At 43.2% G+C, this 22,901-nt stretch overlaps 1 protein-coding gene across 1 annotated transcript in view; it reads left to right on the top strand.

Annotated features, from left to right (window-relative positions):
* Nucleotides 1-22,901, top strand: part of dph1 (diphthamide biosynthesis 1) — a gene marked incomplete at its 5' end in the record, with an annotated part of 83,281 nt that overhangs the window by 36,644 nt on the left and 23,736 nt on the right. The window contains one exon of the mRNA XM_083637786.1: nucleotides 14,060-14,181. Within this exon, the coding sequence (XP_083493912.1) occupies nucleotides 14,060-14,181 (122 nt within the window). The remainder of the gene's footprint in view (nucleotides 1-14,059; nucleotides 14,182-22,901) is intronic.

A 22,901-nucleotide genomic window follows, 5' to 3' on the forward strand; every position in this document is an offset into this window, starting at 1 on the left:
TGGAGGAAATAATGAGAGTTCATCTCTGCTGCGTTTCCCCGCTGCCTTGGGGAGAAGCCTCTACTCCTGCGCCGATCTGCTCTCTCCCGCAGTCCCGTGCCAAAGCCCACTCAGCACGGGCGGACGGGGGGCTCGCGTCTGAAATGTCATGAAATGAAGGATGAGAGCCTTCACCAGGTGCAGGAAATAAAGATTTCACACCCACACATATTTTGTGTAAGGAAGGCGAGCATGTGCCTGTGCACTTGTATGTGTCTGTGCACTTGTATGTGTCTGTGCACTTGTATGTCTCTGTGTGTGTGTGTGTGTGTATGTGTGTGTGTGTGTATGTGTGTGTGTGTGTTCGTGCGTGCGTGTGTGTGTGTGTGTGTGTGTGTATGTGTGTGTGTGTGTGTGTATGTGTGTGTGTGTGTGTGTGTGTGTGTGTGTGTGTGTGTGTGTGTGTTCGTGCGTGCGTCCGTTCTATGTTGCTGCTGGTAAAAGAAGTATCCCACATTATGCTAATTTCAGATGTCAACCCACAGTGTATCAGTGGGCTGACCTGCCTGTCAGCCGTTTTCCTGTGAGACCAGCAATACCCCTGCTATTATTAGACCTGTGAGGGGAAAGTCTGACTTGGTAGCACAGTCATAGGGTTGGATAACCTACTGTACAGTAGAGCTGAACAACTATTAGGGGTGGTGGGGGGGATCTAAATATGAATTTCTGCAATTTCCAAATCACAGAGGCTGCAATTAATTGTCGAAAATAGACTTCTTAAAGAAGTTATTCTAGTGTTGCAGGTCCATGGATCAAGTTCAGTATTGGTGAAAACTTTTCATCATACTCAAACTCAGTAAATCCTGCACAGTGACATCTTTTTTTTTTTGTTTCTTATGCAAAATAAAAACAAGAACTTACAAGAATTGCAATATTCAGTCCAGCCCAATTAGTTTTGTGAATAATGTTCAGCGTAATAGCATCACATGATTTAAATCTATTACACAGTGATAATGAACTGAAGCTTGACGTTAAAGAATTATATTGTAAATCCAGAAAAATCGCAATTAGATATTTCCCCCCACACCGTTCTGCCCTACAGTGTACTACAGTCCACTGCGATGATAGATGTCTGTGTTGTACTGTAGCTGTGCGTTTTAGAACAATGCATTTAGTCTGATGAACCCTGATGTCCTCCTTCCTGCAAATGTGTTTTTCCTCAACCAAAGTACATCTCAGCTGGACACTGTTCAATTTGGAGATTTATGTTTCATGTTCAAATATGTAGGTAATGTATGAAATCCCCAAGAATTGAGCAACATGGCCATTTTTCATGCTGAAATTCTCAATTTGTCTCTCATTTATTTCCTTTTCGCTGCACATGGACTTGCGTGGACACACACACACACACACACACACACACACACACACACACACACACACACACACACACACACACACACACACACAGAGGCAATCCCAGACAGTAATCCCAGCTGTGTCTGTGTGTTGTCTGGCAAACAGCTGTAAGATTCTTAGATTCTTGCCGTTCATAAATCACCATGATAGCAATAGTTCCATATAAAAGCTTCATAATCATAAATCACGAGGTTCTATATAAGAGCTCAGCACAAGGATCTGGCAGGATTCATTTGCTGTGAAAATGTTTCAGACACTTCAAATCTGGGTCTTTTGTGACTAGTACATCTGAAGTTGTTGATCTGAAGACGGTTCATAGGTCTGAGATTCAGTGTCTTTAAGTGACATTTAAGTGAGGATGAGACATTCAGTTCAGTAATAGAACATTTGAGGAATGAATATAGACGGCTGGGAAATTCAAACTTCAAATAAAAAATACTCTACGTAGCATTTTCCTCACAAACATACATCATATGCCATATTCCCATCCCTAAATGCGTCATGCAGGTGCATATTTCAGTCTGCTCACAGTCAGTGAGTGTTCGCACTCATCAGCACAGTGAGACATGACAGAATTCATATGAGAGCCTCTGACTAGTTCAGCCATCCAGAGTACAGTAGCAGTAGCCTGGCCCTGGACCAGTGCTTTTCTATCCCAGTGTTTTTCAACCAATGTGCCGCTGCAGTTTGGCGGCTCATTAGTGTGCTGTGAGAGATCATCAGGTGTGTCATGGGAAATTGTCCAATTTCACTTGATTGGTCCATAAAAATTAATGTCAAGTTGCGCCAAACCAAATAATGGATTTCATACAGCTCTGGTTGAGTGCTACCACGCGATTAGTAGCCTAAGGGCAGGGACACACCAGAAATGGAAGCGTCGAGCAGGAGCCTGGCCATTCACACCAGAAGCGCTCTGTTTTGCTCCACGCCTCGCTATGTTTTGATGCAGGTAGACACGGTGTAGGAAAATAAAATAAAAATTTGGGGGGCAACTTTTGGGGGCATTTACAAAATTGTGGGGGCACTTAAAAAAAGTAATTAGTTAGGGGTGCACCGATCACGTTTTTTGCCACCGATCACCGATTGCCGATCACCTATGAGAAATATCTGCCCAATCGATCATCGACCGATCACCGATTACCGATTACCGATCACCGATATATATATATATACGCCCTGGGGTGTCCGTAAAAACACGAGGCAGGAGACAGATGGGAGTTCAACCGTTTAGTTGTCAGTTCTCTTCAGTACAGTACAGCAGTATAGGCTCTTTACAGCATTATGACAGGAATAGTAGGATTGTGTGTGGTCTGGAAAAAGGAGGCAATAAAATATACAAACAGGTCAGTAACCAAGCTTGCTGTTATATAGGCCAATTATAGTGATAATTAACAACTAATAATATATAAATGATAATTAGGTAAACTGTAAGTCAGTTACTCTTAAACACCAGTCTTGAACCATGACTAAAGCCAAAGAGCTCCCACTCATAGAACCGGGGTTATGCACAATAACCGTCATACATTGGGATCCGCATCGAACGAACATCAAAACGACCTGCCCATCGAGGCCGAGTTACAGTGTTATAATTAGCAGCACTATGAGTGCGATCTACATAATGGTGACAGGGTTACATGACGGGAGAAACAACAGAATCACAAGCTACACACGAGCTAAACTCCATCTGAGTAGTGGCATTAATTAGCGCAACAGACAATCAAACCGCAAGTGCACGCCAAACGTTATTGCAATGATTGCAGGTAGATCGATCTAAAACCAAAAGGGAATGCAATACAGGAATATTAACATAATAATGACTTACTGGTTGGTCATATACGCACACATGGAAGAAGGGGATTAGAACATGTTCAACTGTCCAAAGAAAGGAAGAAAGTCCGTCTGAACGGAGCGCACATCCACATACTCAGCCGCACACTTTCGCTTCCTTCAAAGTGCCCGCGGGAACATCAATGCTTGCGTGGAAATTGTCTGTGTGTGCGCGTGCACTACCCCGACTACCACAGTACCACCGTGTCAATCTGGGACTTTAATACACACGGACTTAACAGCATGCAAATGCCTCGGTAGGCGGGAGGACTGGAGGTAACTTCTCTCTGCTGAGTCTGCTCTAATCACCAGCTGATTTGTGTGATTCAAAGACGCAAGGGGTGTGTTGACAGTCTGGTGCGGTGTGTGCATGGAGGTGAGTACACTGATGAAAGCAAAGCGTGTGCTTTGCAACACAATGATATAAACGTTAGAGTAGGGCTGCACGATATATCGTTTACACATCGACATTGCGATGTGCGCATGCGCGATAGTCACATCGCAGGACGTGCGATGTCAAAAGCAAATTAACTCGTCATGTTGCTTGATAAACTCTCACTTTAGGGGTAGCCTACTGAGTGAAATGCAGGCTCTCTCAAAGGAGAGAGACGCCCCGCTACTGTACTCACTCATTTAGTGCTTAGCTTCAACACAACAAACATGCACAGAGACCTAAATTGAATTATCTTTTGCTTATGTTGCGTTGCTGACAGACAGTAGCCCGTCTGTAAACGATGTGGTTGCGGAGGCGGACTTGTCCACAGTTTGCAGCGCACTCGCATACAGCAGGCTGGCTGCTGTAACTCAACATGTCCGTGGAGTGGAGATATTTACTCTTGAAACACCAAAAAGCAAGACCGCAACTTATGACACGAAGGCTGATTACTGAGAAGTTGTCCGTGTTATCACTGTGGCTGTCTCTCCCCTTCAAGTCTCTGATGTTGCATCACATGATAGCAGTAACGTTACGGTAGAGTTAATCATACATAGCGACTTATTTACACAAAACATGTCAGTGAAAATAAAAAGAGAAGAGACATATCTGGGCAATTAAATGTATATTTATTACTTTTCACGAATGAATTGTTTGTCACCGGTCGGCTGCATGTGAATCCTCGTCTCTCTGTACTGCCAGCCTTGCGCTCAAAAACCGGAACTCCGCAGATGCGGAGTGTACCACTTGGTCGTTTCTGGAGGGGGTTTCCGGGGGGTCAGACCAAGTGTGTAAAGTGGCAGGGGTGTTTCATTGTTGATTTATTGAAACGTTAGAAGAACGAAAGAAGTTGAAAGCAGTGATTATAATCAATGAAATCTAATGTTTTTCTGCAAATAGCATCATTGGGAGGTAGATTCTGGCACTCAATATTAGGGGTGGGCAATATATCAATTGTATATCAATATTGTGATATGAGACTATATGGTCTTAGATGTTGGATATGGTAATATGGTGATACAGCATACATGTTGTCTTTCCCTGGTTTTAAAGGCTGCATTACACTAAGTGAAGTGTAGGCTAGTGACATTTTAAAGTAGAATGTCATAACTTACTCACTTTTTCATGTATGTAGCCTAAGTCATGGAAATCCATTGGTCAAAATGTGTATGCACCCTGATAGATGACGCTCTGAGGCCTACAGTATAGGCGACAGCCCAGTGGTTGAGAAACATTAAAATACCTAATTTCCCCTCCAAAATCAGATGGACTCCTCTACAAAATCATCCCAATCATTCTAGAAGTATTCTTTTCTTTAAAATAGAGCTATTCTGGTAATCTGGTGAAAATCTGTATTTTTTCATATCGCAATATATATCGCAGGGGCAGGGAATATCGCAATGTCAGTTTTTTCCAATATCGTGCAGCCCTACGTTAGAGCACAAATATGAAAGTTAAACGATTGACATTGAAGACATGAAAATGGGCTGCCTCATGTTTCTCACGTGCAGCATGATCGGCTATGCGATCGGCAACATTAAAGGAATATCGGAAACAGCAGATCACATATTTGAGGTCCAAATCGGCCGATACAGATTGCGTGCCGATCGATCGGTGCACCCCTATAATTAGTGCATACTGATACTGTTGCTAAAGCTCAATGCAGTAGTTCCCAACTTCAGGGTCGTGAGTAGTTGTTGTTGGAATCTTTGTTGTTAAACAACAAAGATGGATAAATATTTGAAGAGGAAAATTAGACTGTGGACTTGATCCTCCTGCTCAAAGCCCTTCCAGACATAACCCAGATGAAGAGCCCACTACAAGTGGGGGTCAAAAGAAAGCGAAAACGCTGAGCTCGCGGCAATGACTATGATGCCACTATGTTTCATTTAGTAACATTTGGGATGGTGGGATTGGCGTGGGATTTTTTTCAATGTCAAAAGTGAACCATGGCACAAACAAGGTTGAAAAACACTGTTCTATCTTACAGGCACTGTACCGTGCAGTTAATTACATTCACCTTGCATCCCAGGTGTAAATAGTCCCCATGATAAGATGGCTAGAATAGAATCAGACCTAGCAAGCTTCTAGGTCCCAAAGACTGTGATTGCCTAGATGTTAGAGAAGTCGGCATGTGATTAGAGGGTCACCAGTTTGAATCCCCAGGCTGGTTGGGAAATTGTGGGTGGGGATGTTAAGGTGCCCTTGAGCAAGGCACTTAACTCAGTCGAAACTGCTCCAGTGGAGCTGCTCACTGGTCACCAGTAGAAGACTGGTTGTCCTCCTGTCCTGTGCAGCTCACAGATATTATGAATGTGTGGATCTGTTTGAATTGTGAAGCAGGGTGTTGCTGGAAAGAGCAACCCTGCTCAGTCAGTCTAGTATTTAGTATTTATTATTTACAAAGTAAAAATCATTTAGCTGCAGTTCCCCCTATACAGCTGGAAAATGTCATCCACTACTAGAAAAAATGGAAATACAATGACAATTCATCATATACATATTGTTCAGCCTGCCCCAACATAATACAATACTATAATTGTAATTATTGCAAATACAGCATCATTGACCATCATTGACAAATCCCATACTTAAACTGCAACACCTACTGAAGTGATCCTGGAATGTAACACCTACTGAAGTGATGCTGGAATGTAACACCTACTGAAGTGATCCTGGAATGTAACACCTACTGAAGTGATGCTGGAATGTAACACCTACTGAAGTGATGCTGGAATGCAACACCTACTGAAGTGATGCTGGAATGTAACACCTACTGAAGTGATGCTGGAATGTAACACCTACTGAAGTGATCCTGGAATGTAACACCTACTGAAGTGATCCTGGAATGTAACACCTACTGAAGTGATCCTGGAATGTAACACCTGCTGAAGTGATCCTGGAATGTAACACCTACTGAAGTGATCCTGGAATGTAACACCTACTGAAGTGATGCTGGAATGTAACACCTACTGAAGTGATGCTGGAATGCAACACCTACTGAAGTGATGCTGGAATGTAACACCTACTGAAGTGATGCTGGAATGTAACACCTACTGAAGTGATCCTGGAATGTAACACCTGCTGAAGTGATCCTGGAATGTAACACCTGCTGAAGTGATCCTGGAATGCAACACCTGCTGAAGTGATCCTGGAATGGGCCCAGGAGTCAAGCTGAGTCTCTGAACCAAAAACCAAACTAAACAACCAAAGCAGCGCTGCAATCCCTCAGGCAACGGCTATTCAAGCAAACTGTTAGTTAAAGGACAGTCTATTCAAAGTGGTGATCTGTGTGTGCTGATGCACAGCTTGGGATACAGTAGAGACATTTGTCATGTGATGTGTGTGCTGCAATGTTCCCTAACTGGAAAACCCTGGTGCCAACAGCCCCCTTCCTGTGCTAGCATGATGAAATGTCTGTTAAAAGTCAGACAAAGATTTCGTTTCTAGAGGACAGCAGGAAGTGGATCAATCGAATTCTATTCCGGCCCTGCCACTCCTGGACAATACTAATCTACTCACATGACATATCAATAACTTACCTGCTGCAATCTGTTGGTGCTTATTCCATTAACAAGCAATCATCTGGCTGTTTGTTTGTTTGTGTGTGTGTGTGTGTGCGCGCCACCACAGTGGTTTTTATAACAAATAGGCTAGTCAAATCAGTGAGCGATGGATCACATATATTGAGCTGCATGCTAAAGAGCTAATTAACAAGGACTGTTATTAAGTTCATGAGCTTTTCCCACATCTTAATTACATCTTAATCACATTGCGGCTGCAATGGTTGAGCTGGATAGCCTGAGATGGGGCAAAACCAAAGCTGACAGGCTGAGGAAAGCACGGAAGCCATTGAGACTAGAGAGGAAAAGGATGGAGTGGAGGAGAGGAGGGATTGAAAAAGAGTGGCGTTTATATGTATGCCTTGGGAATGTTAGGCGTTGGGAATGTCAGGCTTAGTCAGTGTGATACCCTGAGATCTCTCACAGACATTTCAATCATCCTCACCTTGGATCAGTGCACCGGCTATATTACAGTTAATCCCAGCTAGGGCATAATTGAGAAAATGAGGCTCATCTGGTGGATCAGACTACCGCCAACATCCTCTCTCTCTCTCTCTCTCTGTCTCTCTCTCTCTCTCTCTCTCTTTCTTTCTCTCTCTCTCGTCCTTGCTCCCTATCTTTCCCTCCCAGTGGGATATGGGACTCTGCATTTCCCAGTAATTACTCTGCTCCAGTCCCAGTAGCAGCATGTCTCATATGGGCCTCCTAATCAGATTCCCCACATTTATTACGGGGAAAATTTCGGGATACTCACTCACTGGAAATAATGAGATGTGGCCTGCCAATGAGATAGCGTGATAATAGCGTTTCTGGCAGATAGATGGTTGATTAGATACAATCATCTTCTGCAGTGCTGTATGTATTTTGCATTGTAGATGCTGCTGCTTGCGTGGTGGATGATGGTGACTTGCAGGGTGCACTGTTGTTGCGCTCTGCATTCTGGTGGGCAGGCTGTGTATTTTTAGCTGGAGGAGTGATGCACATTTATGCAACTCCCAACTAAGTCAGTCGACTGCCACAAAGGAACACACACCTCAAACTAACCTAGTTAGGGATGGGAATTGATACGATTTTCTATCTAAGTCATAGATACTAGGGGTGTCAAAAATGCTCGATTATAATATGCATTGCGATGCGGACGTGCACGATTCTGCATCGATTCACAAATGTAAAAAATCGATTATTAAAAAAAAAGAAATAATAATAATACAAACATAATACAATGCAATTCCAAATGCACTTTTATTTTAAAAGTAGCCACACAGTGAGAAAAAAGAAAGTGAGAAAAAATAAATCATGTATTGCGGAAAAAAGTGATGCATCGATTTAAGATGCATCGAGATGCATCGATAATCGTACTCGAATCGAATTGTAGCCCTCTGAATCGTAATCGAATCGTGAGGCCAGTGAAGATTCACAGCCCTAATAGATACAGTCAATGTCTCGTCATAGACGCTGGGGTAGCTGGCCGGAGGCATGGTTAGGGTGGCGGACGTAAATCCTCCCGTTCTCCCCATTCAGCATAGTTAGCGTTTAGCTGCTAGCCCAGCCCAGGCAGACACAATCGGCCATTGAACCACCGCAGTAAACGCACATCTGAACTAGGGGTGTCAAAAATAATCGATTATAAGATGCATCGCGATGCGGACGTGCACGATTCTGCATCGATTCACAAATGTCAAAAATCGATTATTAAAAAAAAAATATATATATATATATATAGATAATCAAATAAAATATAATGGAAGTACATGCAGTTGTTTATTTTAATTATGGATCATAATACAATGCAATTCCAAATGCACTTTTATTTTAAAAAAGTAGCCACACAGTGAGAAAAAAGAAAGTGAGAAAAAATAAATCATGTATTGCGGAAAAAAAGTGATGCATCGATTTAAGATGCATCGAGATGCATCGATAATCGTAATCGAATCGAATCGTAGCCCTTTGAATCGTAATCGAATCGTGAGGCCAGTGAAGATTCACAGCCCTAATCTGAACAGACGTCTATGTGCATGCAGGCCCGTATCTAGGGCGAGGTTACTCGGTGGGCAATTGAAAATTTTGGGGGGCAATGAAAATAGCCATACCAAAAAAAACTCGCCAAAAATGTGCCTAACTTTGGAACATTATTGCCGACAAGCTAGTAAGCCATACAGTAGCTGGTACCAGGTCCGTTTTTAGCCTGTTACCTCTTTGGCGGTAGGTTGCCCAAAGGTTCTCGGTTTGGGGATGGGGATTAAGTTGCATTATATTCTAACACTAAACTGTTCCACTAGGTGTCCACATTGTGCTGTGGGTAACCTAAGTATGAACTTTCACTCAGGGGACAGGCCAATGTTTACAAAACTCCTATTATTAACACTATTTGCAAACTAACTATGTACATACAAACTAACTAACAAACTAACTATTTACAAAACTGTTATTATATTCACAAGACTTTTAGTCTTAAAAGTGAAAAGAAAACAACTTTGAAAGCAGATTTATTTACCATAAAACTTAAAAACATCCTTCATCCATAATTTCAATAATCAACTCCATAACAGTTATTTTCATTGGATGACCTTATTTCTCAAATCAAATTTAAAGACTAGTGCAGTGAGACTTAACCATAGCTAAAAACTATTTGCCATTTAGCCTTCAAACCTATATTTACAAGACTTTTCGTCTTATTCAAACTCAAACTGAAATTAAAACTTTGAAAGCAGATTGACTTCGTTACCCTAAAAAATAAATAACAATCCTTCATCCATAGTTTAAAATAATCAACTCCATAATATTCTTTTCATTGGATGAGCTTATTTCTCAAATCAAATTAAAGCTATAGCTACTGTTAGGTGCCCTAAACTAACTAACCCAGTGGTCTCCAACCTTCGGGTCGCGACCCTAAGTGGGGTCGCCTGGAATTCAAAAAGGGAGATTCATTATTATAATTTTTTTGGGTGGGCAAGATTAATTTTTGTGTGGGCATAGCCCACCCCTGACCCCCTCTAGATCCGGCCCTGTGTGCATGCTCTAGAATCCCCAATCCTGTAGTGTAGAGAGCCGCAGCACCGTCCTTTGGTGAGTCAGCCCATTGAGATATATGGGGGGTTTTACTATGCTAGCCATAACATTTTGTGGGCGTTCCCACACAGACCGACTGTATCTCTGAGGCCATTTACACCTGACGTTAACATGCGTTTTCTGCCATCAGATTGCAATCAGATTGTACTTGACCACATTAACCTGATTCCATTTACACCTGGCGTTAACATGCATTTTCTGCCATCAGATTGCAATCTGGTGGCAGAAATGGTTGTCCTCTCAATCCGCATACAGTTGCTGTATCCAGATTGAGAGGACACATTGCATTTACACTTGTGTTCAATGTGTACATAATGTGTCCCTGACCACCTCCGGAGGTGGTTTGGCCGATCAGATTGCAATCCTTCTTCAATGCGTTTTGGGGGTGTTTACACCTGTACTTTCAAGTGATAAAACACAATCTGATTGCAATCTGATCACAGAAAACGCATCTTACCGCCAGGTGTAAATGGCCTCATCTATTATCTATTCTGCTTTTCGGTCCGATTCTTTATCCGTTAGTTTATTGATTCCTGATCAATTTTCTGCGTGCAAAAAAAGTCTGCCTACACAGGTTTTCAGTGTCAAAGCAGCAGTTTCATTATGTCTTAAGTCTCTGCCTAATAATATCTGAAAATGTTCAAATCGATTACAATGCTCCTTTTCTTAAAAGGAGATAACATGTTTCAACATATTGCTGGTGGTCCCACCTCAAAATGACTAAGCCACGCCTTCTTCCTCTCTGCCGTGACTCCGTGCAAGTTTTCCAGCAGCGTCGACGCCGAGTTTGACATGAATGATGATGACGCATACGTTTTTGCAATGTGCATCATGTGCACATCATAAAACATGAAAACAGAAAAACATGCCGGCATCAATAAAATGATTGATCACCTCAGAGGCATACAGTAGCAGTTCTGAGTAATTTGACAATTTGGAAGCGGTTCTAAACTGTTTCGGTTCTCGATTCCCATAGCTAAACCTAGTGATGATAACATGATTTAACCCATTATCACCTGCCTAGTGTATGTTGCATGCACACAATACACACAGACACACACACTTGCTCAAGCACGTGCACACACGCAAACGTGCCCGTGCACACTCTCTCTCTCTCACACACTCACACACACACACACACACACACACACACACACACACACACACACACACACACACACACACACACACACACACACACACACACACACAATCAAGACCTTGACAAGAGGGCAGATAATTAAATCAAATCTCCCAGGGCAAATATTTATTTATTTACCAGATGAATTGCTCTGTTCGTCTGTCACGTTTTCCTGCGCTCAGCTGGCCTATACTGTGGCACATGTGAGCAGCCATTAGAGAAGAGACAGGGACAGAGAGAGAGACAGAGAGAGAGAGAGACATGGACAAGCATAGACACCACAGAAGAAAACCAGACGATGATGGTGAGCACGCAGCAAATGAGGGATTACAGCAGAGAGAAATGAGGGAGGAAAGTTTGAATGGGAACCTCGACTGAACCTCCTTTTGTCAAGAGTTGAAGCATGAGGGGCTCCCAGACAGATGGACAGACAGACAGAGTGGATGTGGGTTGATAAATGGGGCAGCAGGGGGCACATTACTAAAGAGTCTGTTGGTTGATACAGATGCTGTTCTGTTCTGTCTGCAGCCGCCTGTTTATCACTTCCCTCCTCTCCCTAAGCCCTCTCTCCTTGGTATACTAGCCGCTCTGTCTAGCCTCAATCTGTCAGAATACAGAAACAAATACCTGGCAACAACCGCCATTTACACCCGCCCCCCCTCGTCTTCCCCCATCGTGCATCAGGCCTCGATTCATTTGCCCCTCCCTCCCCGTTACTCTCTCTGCCTTCATTCATTTTAGTTCGCCTTTATGGCTTTACTTAGCATTTTATTTGCCGAGAAAGGGCGATAAAAAGAAAGAGCTCCTTTTTCTCTAGCGAGATTGGCTATTCATTGTAACAGATCTAGGTCCACAGAAGCCTGTGTGTCATTTGGTAGCTCTCCACTTGCAAAGGCCATGAGCTTTCTATCACAGCCTCAAAGTGGAACATTAGGCCCCCATGGTCTGTGCCACCCTCTCAGCCTACTTGTGGCACAGCGTGTCTAGCCTCAATATTTTATTCTAATGCTGCAAACACCCAGTGGCCCTCATTTATAATAAAGGCATAACTTTGGTTTGAGAAGGGGTGGGGGGGGAGACGCACATTAAAACAGGGAGTCTGGTTGGGGGGGGGGGGGGGCGGGACTGGGGTTTTGGGGATTTAATCATTTTTGACCACTCGAGAATTGATGAAAATATTCAGAAATCCCTCCAAAATACATTAAAACACCAAGCCCTTGAAGAATACCATAGAAAGATTCATGCTGTGATTTGGTATCAAAGGATTGCGTTTTTCGGCGATTGGGTGGCGTGCACGTCTACAGGCCGGTCAGATTTTGGTCCAGAAATCGCCCAAACAGCGCTAAGAGGAGGCCAATTAGAGCAGTAGCTCGTTAGCATAAAAAGCTGCTTATGTAAAACTACCTGTTTTATTGTACAGTAGGTGGGAAACAAATAGTGGGAAATGAAACGATTTTTACTGAAAAACAAAAACAACTTAACGGATGTATTTTATAGACAACATTATATAAAATTGTTGAAAAAGCAGATGACAAGACCCCCACCAACTCTAACTCCTGCTTCTGCCGTTGTCTAGTCTATCTCTAGCCAGATTGACTGGTGGTGGTGGCCCATTGACCGTCAGGGCAGTAACTAGCAGCCTGCCAGCCTGTGCTGTAGTGGGGCCATTGACAGTCAGGGCAGTAACTAGCAGCCTGCCAGCCTGTGCTGTAGTGGGGCCATTGACAGTCAGGGCAGTAACTAGCAGCCTGCCAGCCTGTGCTGTAGTGGGGCCATTGACAGTCAGGGCAGTAACTAGCAGCCTGCCAGCCTGTGCTGTAGTGGGGCCATTGACAGTCAGGGCAGTAACTAGCAGCTTGTGCTGTAGTGGGGCCATTGACAGTCAGGGCAGTAACTAGCAGCTTGTGCTGTAGTGGGGCCATTGACAGTCAGTGCAGTAACTAGCAGCCTGTGCTGTAGTGGGACCATTGACAGTCAGTGCAGTAACTAGCAGCCTGTGCTGTAGTGGGGCCATTGACAGTCAGGGCAGTAACTAGCAGCCTGTGCTGTAGCGGGGCATTGACAGTCAGGGCAGTAACTAGCAGCCTGTGCTGTAGCGGGGCATTGACAGTCAGGGCAGTAACTAGCAGCCTGTGCTGTAGCGGGGCATTGACAGTCAGGGCAGTAACTAGCAGCCTGTGCTGTAGCGGGGCATTGACAGTCAGGGCAGTAACTAGCAGCCTGTGCTGTAGTGGGGCATTGACAGTCAGGGCAGTAACTAGCAGCCTGTGCTGTAGCGGGGCCATTGACAGTCAGGGCAGTAACTAGCAGCCTGTGCTGTAGTGGGGCATTGACAGTCAGGGCAGTAACTAGCAGCCTGTGCTGTAGTGGGGCCATTGGCTGTCGCTCATAGCAGCATGTCACCCTGAGACACAGTGTGAGTGAGTCATTGACTGATGTCCTGTCAGCTCCTGTATAATGTACTGTGTCTGCAGCGCGTGGCCAGGGATTGATCGTACTCAACTCTATCATAATCACAGCACACCCGGCGCGCTGTCTTATTGACCGGCATGATAGCGATTAGCAGGAGGTGCATACAGTACGCATTGTGACTGCACTGATTACTGTCTCTGTGTGCGCACCTCCCAGGTTCACAGAGGCCGACACTATTGTGATGGGGGACGTGACGTACGGAGCCTGCTGTGTGGACGACTTCACCGCCCGAGCCCTGGGAGCCGATTTGATGGTGCACTATGGCCACAGTTGTCTCAGTGAGTCTCTGTCTGTCTGTCTGTTTGTGTGTCTGTCTGTTTGTGTGTCTGTCTGTCTCTCTCTGTCTCTGTTTGTGTGTCTGTCTATCTCTCTCTGTCTCTGTTTGTGTGTCTGTCTGTCTCTCTCTGTCTCTGTTTGTGTGTCTGTCTATCTCTCTCTGTCTCTGTGTGTCTGTCTATCTCTCTCTGTCTCTGTTTGTGTGTCTGTCTATCTCTCTCTGTCTCTGTTTGTGTGTCTGTCTATCTCTCTCTGTCTCTGTTTGTCACTTTTCATGTTTGTCTGTCTCAGTGTTTCTCTGTATCTCTCTCTGCATCTGCACACAAGTACACATTCACCACCACACAGAGAAACATGTGAGGCGAGCAAGCAGCAAGGAGTTGGACCCTCTTGAGAGTGGGCTGTATTGAAAAGGAAGACAGAGCGCACACAGGCAGACGACAGACGGAGCTATCGATCGCGTGCAGGCTTAACTAGTTAGTACGGCGTGCCTAGCTCTAGCACGGACGGCATATCAGACCTTTTGGAGTCTGGACAGCACATTTAGCCAGCAGATCAATGGGCAACATGCATTAGAGCTGTCCTTTGAAAACCTCCAGCAGCTCTTGAGGACCTTCACCCTCGCCCCCGCTGTCTGTTGCTGGACATGTGGGAGGAAATGCTAAATCAATAGTTTTGATATATCCCTGCCAGCGCAACCTCACCTCTCCCAAATACCAGAAATGACCCACAGAATATTAATACGTTCATTGGACAACTCTCTAGTTGTGTTGGTGTGCTTGTGTGTGTGTGTGTGTGTGTGTGTGTGTGTGTGTGTGTGTGTGTGTGTGTGTGTGTGTGTGTGTGTGTGTGTGTGTGTGTGTGCGTGCGTGTCTATACACACCTGTTGTGTGTGTTTGTGTGAGCATGTGCGTGTTTGCAAAAGAACAAACATGGTACAAATTATTCACTTACATGCTCAAGGAGTACCCGATAAAACCAAAGACACGTAAGCAAGACGCACACTGAGATCAATACCAGTCCCATCTTAAGAATAGCATTTGCCATAATGAAATCAAATCAGTGCTAAGCCTCTAAATTGTCTCTGAATTATGAAGGCCACAGAGTCTTCGTTTTTGGGCATTTTTTAGTTGACAGGACAGTAGTTAGACAGGAGAGATAGGAGAGAGAGAGAGAGAGAGAGACAGAGAGAGAGAGAGAGAGAGAGAGAGAGAGAGAGAGAGAGAGAGAGAGAGAGAGAGAGAGAGGACATAGACCAGAACTGCATCGCGTCTTCAAGCGCCCAGCTCCAAGGCCGCGCCCCTTTTTAGGGGAAACCCACCATAGTAAACGACGGTACAAGAAGCCGAAACCACTTCAAACAAACTATTTAAAACGGTTTAATTTGATAGAGATATGCCGAAGAGTTGCTGTGTTGTTATAGTTTCACTAACAATAAAAATAAAAAAAAAACTGGTCTGCGATAGGGTAGGCGACGGCGTGACACCGTCAATGTGGACGATGCATGTAACCTGGTGGAAACTGGATACAGCGTTCATATAAGGCAAGTACCTCGTGTCGATGTATCTTGCGCATTCTATGGCCGGCCGAGTTGAAATATATTGTCATGTCATGGTGTCTTTGGGTCATTTATAAAGGAAATGAATTCTGTTATTTTTCTATAGATGTTTTGGGTACTGCTATTTTACATTGAAGTCAACGCGAGTGGCTTGTGTTATCCCCCAAAAAGGGGCGCGGCCTTGACGCTTTGGATGTGCAGTTCTGGTCTATGTGGCAAAGGGCCAGGGGTCGCGGGAAGGACTAAAGGCTGACTTATGGTAGAGCGCTCATCATCTTTGATAAGTGTCACTCGACAGAAAATAAAGAGCCAGGCGACGTTTGTAATTTATGTCCCCTGTTTGAGTGCTGTCTTTGTATTGGCTCATTGATTGATATACCTCCCACCCCTAGTAGCCAATGACAGACTGTTTTGTGTACTGGGAGGCTTTTTTAACCACTTGTCTTTGTGCCATTACTGTTTGACTCTGATGAAACGTTAGTCACTGCACCTTATTAAAATAACTTTCCAGTGAATCGAGTGCTCCAGGATCCTCTTTATACTACTGTTGTTATACTGTCCTGTTCTGAGAGCACCGACCTCCCTCTGTGGAGGGGCTGAAGCGCAAGAGACTCCTTCTACATTTGTAATTTATGCTTTGGCGAAAGATTTCAGTCGTCTCTCTCCATGGTAACCAGACATCTTCCAGGCGGCTTGTTTAGTTAGCCTACATAATGTAGGCTATTACCAATTATAATGTGGTCTACATTATAATAATACAGTAATAATAATAATAATAATAATAATGCATTCAATTCATATAGCGCTTTTCTAAGTCTCAAAGTCGCCTTACACACAATAAAATAATTTAATAGGTACAAAATAGAATAAGAACATAACAATAAAACAATATATAATATATATGTATCCATTGTTTTTTATTTTCTCTTCTTTTATTTTCCGGTATCTGAGCCTGTTCTGTCCTGTTTGTGTATTGTAAAAAAAAAGAAGAGAGAGAGCATTTTGATAATGGAGGGATTTAATTAAATTGATTTAATTGAACAGGAAGTGGTCAGTGCGACATTGAACCAAACAAGGGCGCTACAGGGTGAATATGTTTTGATCCAACAAATGCGCGACATGGACGAGGAGATGCACTTTCGGTATTTTTGGATGTCTGTTGTCTGCCAATCATTTTGATGATCTAGTCAACTGCATCCAGCGGCCCTATCTTGCTCATGCCGGGGCACACAAAACGTCAGCCGTTGTGTCAAAGATGCTTGCCGTGACTACCCAGTCACATTTCTTGATCAAATATGATGTGTCCGCGACATAACAAACTTCTCCAGGTGCTCGACTCGAAAAGAAAGTGTTGAGATTGAGAGAGACTTTTTTAAGATCAAAGGTATCGCCCGACCTACCACAAATCAGCTGTAAGCCTTTATGGCACCCACTCTACCAGATGAGCCCTGGGTCTTTGTGTTTGAGTGCCAGTCCAAGTATGTGTCTTACTGACCTTCATCAGTCACTTCTGAGGACATCTTGACTGCACTGCAGACTCCACAGTGTAGAGATTATGCTGGGTAACACTGAGTGCGTTTACATGCAGACAATAAACGGATAACTGAGAATAATCAGTTTATGGCAATAATCTGATTTCTGCGTTTACATGCACTTTAATAATCCGACAATAGGAAAAACCCGGGTTTACATGATTCAGTCAATTAGTCGGATTTCTCTCCAGAAGGCAGCGGTAATTCCGCAATAAAACAACAAAAGAAGTTGCAAAATGCAAAATCACATTTTCATTACTTCTTGTCTGGCTCAGAGGATGGTTTAGGTGAAAATTAGTTTGTATCTCGTTGTCGGGAGGCGTCGCTTTGGAAGTGTGAATCTGTCATATATTTCCAACTTTACCAAGCGCACAGAGACAGGCAGGCGACTGAAGCACGTCAAATAACATGAACGATACAGATCTTGACCCAACTGAATTTAAATAGCTGTCAGAAAACTGAGAGAATTAAGGTCTTTAGTGGCGGATAACTTGTGTTTTGAACAGCTGAGTAGGCTACGTTTTGTTCGTATAAATCTTTTTAATCCGTCATCTGAAAAAACCCGTCACACACAGATCACGGCTTGCACACTGAGTCCAATGCGTTTTATTAATGCGTCGTTCTATTCGCAATTCAAGACAAATATTCGTCATCTCCTGTATCCACATTACAACATAGCAGTGCAGCAACGGGGAGGCAGCAGGTCGGGAAACGCCTGTTGCAGGAGCTCCGTGCTGCTCACCATCATCTCATCAAGCCGGCTGTGGTGCGCCATGGCCGGGGAGAAGAAGCAGAAAGGGGCCAGTGAGTGAGTGAGTGAGCAGCGCGCGTCTCCAGCTGCCTCTCTCTCCCGCAACGTGTACATGCGCAGATGTATAAACCCGAAAGAAAGCTGGTTATGCTGTATACATGCAGAGAGAACACCGATTATTGCCCAGAAACCTAGGTGTGTTTATCGGTTTATTCATAACCCGTTTATGACCATAAACGGATAAAGATAATCGGTTTATGCTGTTTACATGACCACTTGAATAATCAGGTAACTCAGAAATCCGCTAATAAACAGTTTATTGGTGTGCATGTAAACGCACTCAATGAGTGCGTTTACATGCAGACAATAAACAGTTTATTAGCGGATTTCTGGAGTTACCTGATTATTCAAATGGTCATGTAAACAGCATAAACCGATAAGCTTTATCCGTTTATGGCCGTTATCGGGTTATGAATAAACCGATAAACATACCTAGGTTTTTGGCCAATAACCTGTCTTTTGAGTGCATGTATACAGCCTATCAGGTTTCTTGTGGGTTTATACATCTGCGCATGTACAAGTTGCATGTAAAAAGTTGAATTACCGCCGCCTTCTGGAGAGAAATCCGACTAATTGACTGAATCATGTAAACCCGGGTTTTTCCTATTGTCAGATTATTAAAGTGCATGTAAACGCAGAAATCAGATTATTGCCATAAACTGATTATTCACAGTTATCAGTTTATTGGTGTGCATGTAAACGCACTCACTGGCTGACATGGCAGCCCAGCCTCAGATGTTGTGAAACATCATGGCTACCCAGGACGTCAGACATCTGTGCCAGACTGACGTAAAGACACCATGCCCCCGCTCTCCCTTTATTTATTTTACCTTTCTTTCCCTCTCCCGCATCTTCTTTGGACCTGTTGTCATCTTTCCTTTTGTCATCAAAAAATGACTTATTGATTTATTGGATTAAAGATAAATCGTCATCAAAATCAATCGTGGTATTGGATAACTGCCCCACTTTTTGTGTAACCATCCCATAAATCACAATGGGCCTCATTCACAAAACTTATTGTACCTTTCCTTTCTTTCTTTTATTCTTGAAAGAAATGTTGCCCAAAAATAATGCGCAACAACTTTGTCTGTCTTTGTTTACACAGGTGTTAGTAAGCCAGTGTTATGCCCTTAGATATAACACGTACTGTATTAGATGAATGAAAACTTTGATGAGTCTTGTCCAGCTCATTGACTGGCTCTCTAATTGCAGTGGCTAAAGTGCTCTGAGGCTTCCACGCTAATGTGATCACAGAGCAGATCGATGCCACTTTACTCTGCCCTTTATGTTTTGGTAGAGTCTGTAAACACTTTACTCTGCCCTTTATGTTTTGGTAGAGCCTGTAAACACTTTACTCTGCCCTTTATGTTTTGGTAGTGTCTGTAAACACTTTACTTTGCCCTTTATGTTTTGGTAGAGCCTGTAAACACTTTACTCTGCCATTTATGTTTTGGTAGTGTCTGTAAACACTTTACTCTGCCCTTTATGTTTTGGTAGAGTCTGTAAACACTTTACTCTGCCATTTATGTTTTGGTAGTGTCTGTAAACACTTTACTCTGCCCTTTATGTTTTGGTAGAGCCTGTAAACACTTTACTTTGCCCTTTATGTTTTGGTAGAGTCTGTAAACACTTTACTCTGCCCTTTATGTTTTGGTAGAGCCTGTAAACACTTTACTCTGCCCTTTATGTTTTGGTAGAGCCTGTAAACACTTTACTTTGCCCTTTATGTTTTGGTAGAGTCTGTAAACACTTTACTCTGCCCTTTATGTTTTGGTAGTGTCTGTAAACACTTTACTTTGCCCTTTATGTTTTGGTAGAGTCTGTAAACACTTTACTCTGCCCTTTATGTTTTGGTAGAGCCTGTAAACACTTTACTCTGCCATTTATGTTTTGGTAGAGCCTGTAAACACTTTACTCTGCCCTTTATGTTTTGGTAGTGCCTGTAAACACTTTACTCTGCCCTTTATGTTTTGGTAGTGCCTGTAAACACTTTACTCTGCCTTTTATGTTTTGGTAGAGCCTGTAAACACTTTACTCTGCCCTTTATGTTTTGGTAGTGCCTGTAAACACTTTACTCTGCCTTTTATGTTTTGGTAGAGCCTGTAAACACTTTACTCTGCCCTTTATGTTTTGGTAGAGCCTGTAAACACTTTACTCTGCCCTTTATGTTTTGGTAGTGCCTGTAAACACTTTACTCTGCCCTTTATGTTTTGGTAGAGCCTGTAAACACTTTACTCTGCCCTTTATGTTTTGGTAGAGCCTGTAAACACTTTACTCTGCCCTTTATGTTTTGGTAGTGTCTGTAAACACTTTACTCTGCCCTTTATGTTTTGGTAGAGCCTGTAAACACTTTACTCTGCCCTTTATGTTTTGGTAGAGCCTGTAAACACTTTACTCTGCCCTTTATGTTTTGGTAGTGCCTGTAAACACTTTACTCTGCCCTTTATGTTTTGGTAGAGCCTGTAAACACTTTACTCTGCCCTTTATGTTTTGGTAGAGCCTGTAAACACTTTACTCTGCCCTTTATGTTTTGGTAGAGCCTGTAAACACTTTACTCTGAACTTTATGTTTTGGTAGTGTCTGTAAACACTTTACTCTGCCCTTTATGTTTTGGTAGAGCCTGTAAACACTTTACTCTGCCCTTTATGTTTTGGTAGAGCCTGTAAACACTTTACTCTGCCCTTTATGTTTTGGTAGTGCCTGTAAACACTTTACTCTGCCCTTCATGTTTTGGTAGAGCCTGTAAACACTTTACTCTGCCCTTTATGTTTTGGTAGAGCCTGTAAACACTTTACTCTGCCCTTTATGTTTTGGTAGAGCCTGTAAACACTTTACTCTGCCCTTTATGTTTTGGTAGTGCCTGTAAACACTTTACTCTGCCCTTTATGTTTTGGTAGTGTCTGTAAACACTTTACTCTGCCCTTTATGTTTTGGTAGAGCCTGTAAACACTTTACTCTGCCCTTTATGTTTTGGTAGTGTCTGTAAACACTTTACTCTGCCCTTTATGTTTTGGTAGAGCCTGTAAACACTTTACTCTGCCCTTTATGTTTTGGTAGAGCCTGTAAACACTTTACTCTGCCCTTTATGTTTTGGTAGAGCCTGTAAACACTTTACTCTGCCCTTTATGTTTTGGTAGTGTCTGTAAACACTTTACTCTGCCCTTTATGTTTGGGTAGTGTCTGTAAACACTTTACTCTGCCCTTTATGTTTTGGTAGAGCCTGTAAACACTTTACTCTGCCCTTTATGTTTTGGTAGAGCCTGTAAACACTTTACTCTGCCCTTTATGTTTTGGTAGAGCCTGTGAACACTTTACTCTGCCCTTTATGTTTTGGTAGAGCCTGTAAACACTTTACTCTGCCCTTTATGTTTTGGTAGAGCCTGTAAACACTTTACTCTGCCCTTTATGTTTTGGTAGTGTCTGTAAACACTTTACTTTGCCCTTTATGTTTTGGTAGAGCCTGTAAACACTTTACTCTGCCCTTTATGTTTTGGTAGTGTCTGTAAACACTTTACTCTGCCCTTTATGTTTTGGTAGTGTCTGTAAACACTTTACTCTGCCCTTTATGTTTTGGTAGTGTCTGTAAACACTTTACTCTGCCCTTTATGTTTTGGTAGTGTCTGTACACACTTTACTCTGCCCTTTATGTTTTGGTAGTGTCTGTAAACACTTTACTCTGCCCTTTATGTTTTGGTAGTGTCTGTAAACACTTTACTCTGCCCTTTATGTTTTGGTAGTGTCTGTAAACACTTTACTCTGCCCTTTATGTTTTGGTAGAGCCTGTAAACACTTTACTCTGCCCTTTATGTTTTGGTAGAGCCTGTAAACACTTTACTCTGCCCTTTATGTTTTGGTAGAGCCTTTAAACACTTTACTCTGCCCTTTATGTTTTGCTAGTGCCTTTAAAGAAGAAACACACAGCTCAGCTGTACAGTATGCCTCCCATGCCGCATGATGCCGGAGGTTCCCGGTTCGATCCCCAGCTGCGGGGGAATATGGCGGATGCATGGTACATAATGGAATATCAGAAGAGATTGTGAAAGCATTAGCAGTGATGTATGAGAACCCTACTTGTTTTCCTCAGAGCGTTGATGGCCCTAATGATTTTTTTTACAATGGCAGGCATCCTTCAGGGTGACGCCCTTGCTTCTTTCCTCTTTGTTATAGTGACTGCTTCCTCAGGCAATCATTAGACACCAACTGTTCCAAAGTTCGCACAGTAGTCAGAAGATCTAACTGTCAAAGCCAGAAGTGGCTGACTGACCTAGACTACACAGATGACATCACACTGACAGTTGAACTCATCCTCAGCTCAGGAGCTTTCAACCTCCCTTGAAGAGTCAGCAGCCAAAGTGGGCTTAATACTAATTGCCAAGAAGACAGAATGCCTGATTTTGAATGAAGAGTCGGATCATCCAGCCATCTGCGCCATGAACGGCACTGACATCAAGGAAATTGAAGACTTCAAATACCTTGGGTCATATGTAGTCAGCAGCAGAAAGGACTTACTGACAAGGAAAGGACAGGCCTGTAATAAATAACTGTACTGGACCAAGATCAACTTTTTCAAAGCCTGTGTGGAAAGCATCCTTTATGGCGCATAAACATGGACAATGAATAAAGAGCTGCAGGTTGGTCTTGATGGAGCGTGCACAAGTCTCCCGCGTGTCCAGAACCTTTGATGGAAGAACCATCCCACGAAAGCTCAGATTTAAGGTGGCATCCCTCCCATCTCAGTTGTTGTGACACAAATAAGAGTCCAGATGCACCAGATAATCTCAGATATTCTGCTCTGGAGACTTCCGTGCCCATCAAGACGAA

The sequence above is a fragment of the Poromitra crassiceps genome (assembly GCF_964638095.1).
Source record: "Poromitra crassiceps genome assembly, chromosome: 5".
Taxonomy (NCBI): domain Eukaryota; kingdom Metazoa; phylum Chordata; class Actinopteri; order Beryciformes; family Melamphaidae; genus Poromitra; species Poromitra crassiceps.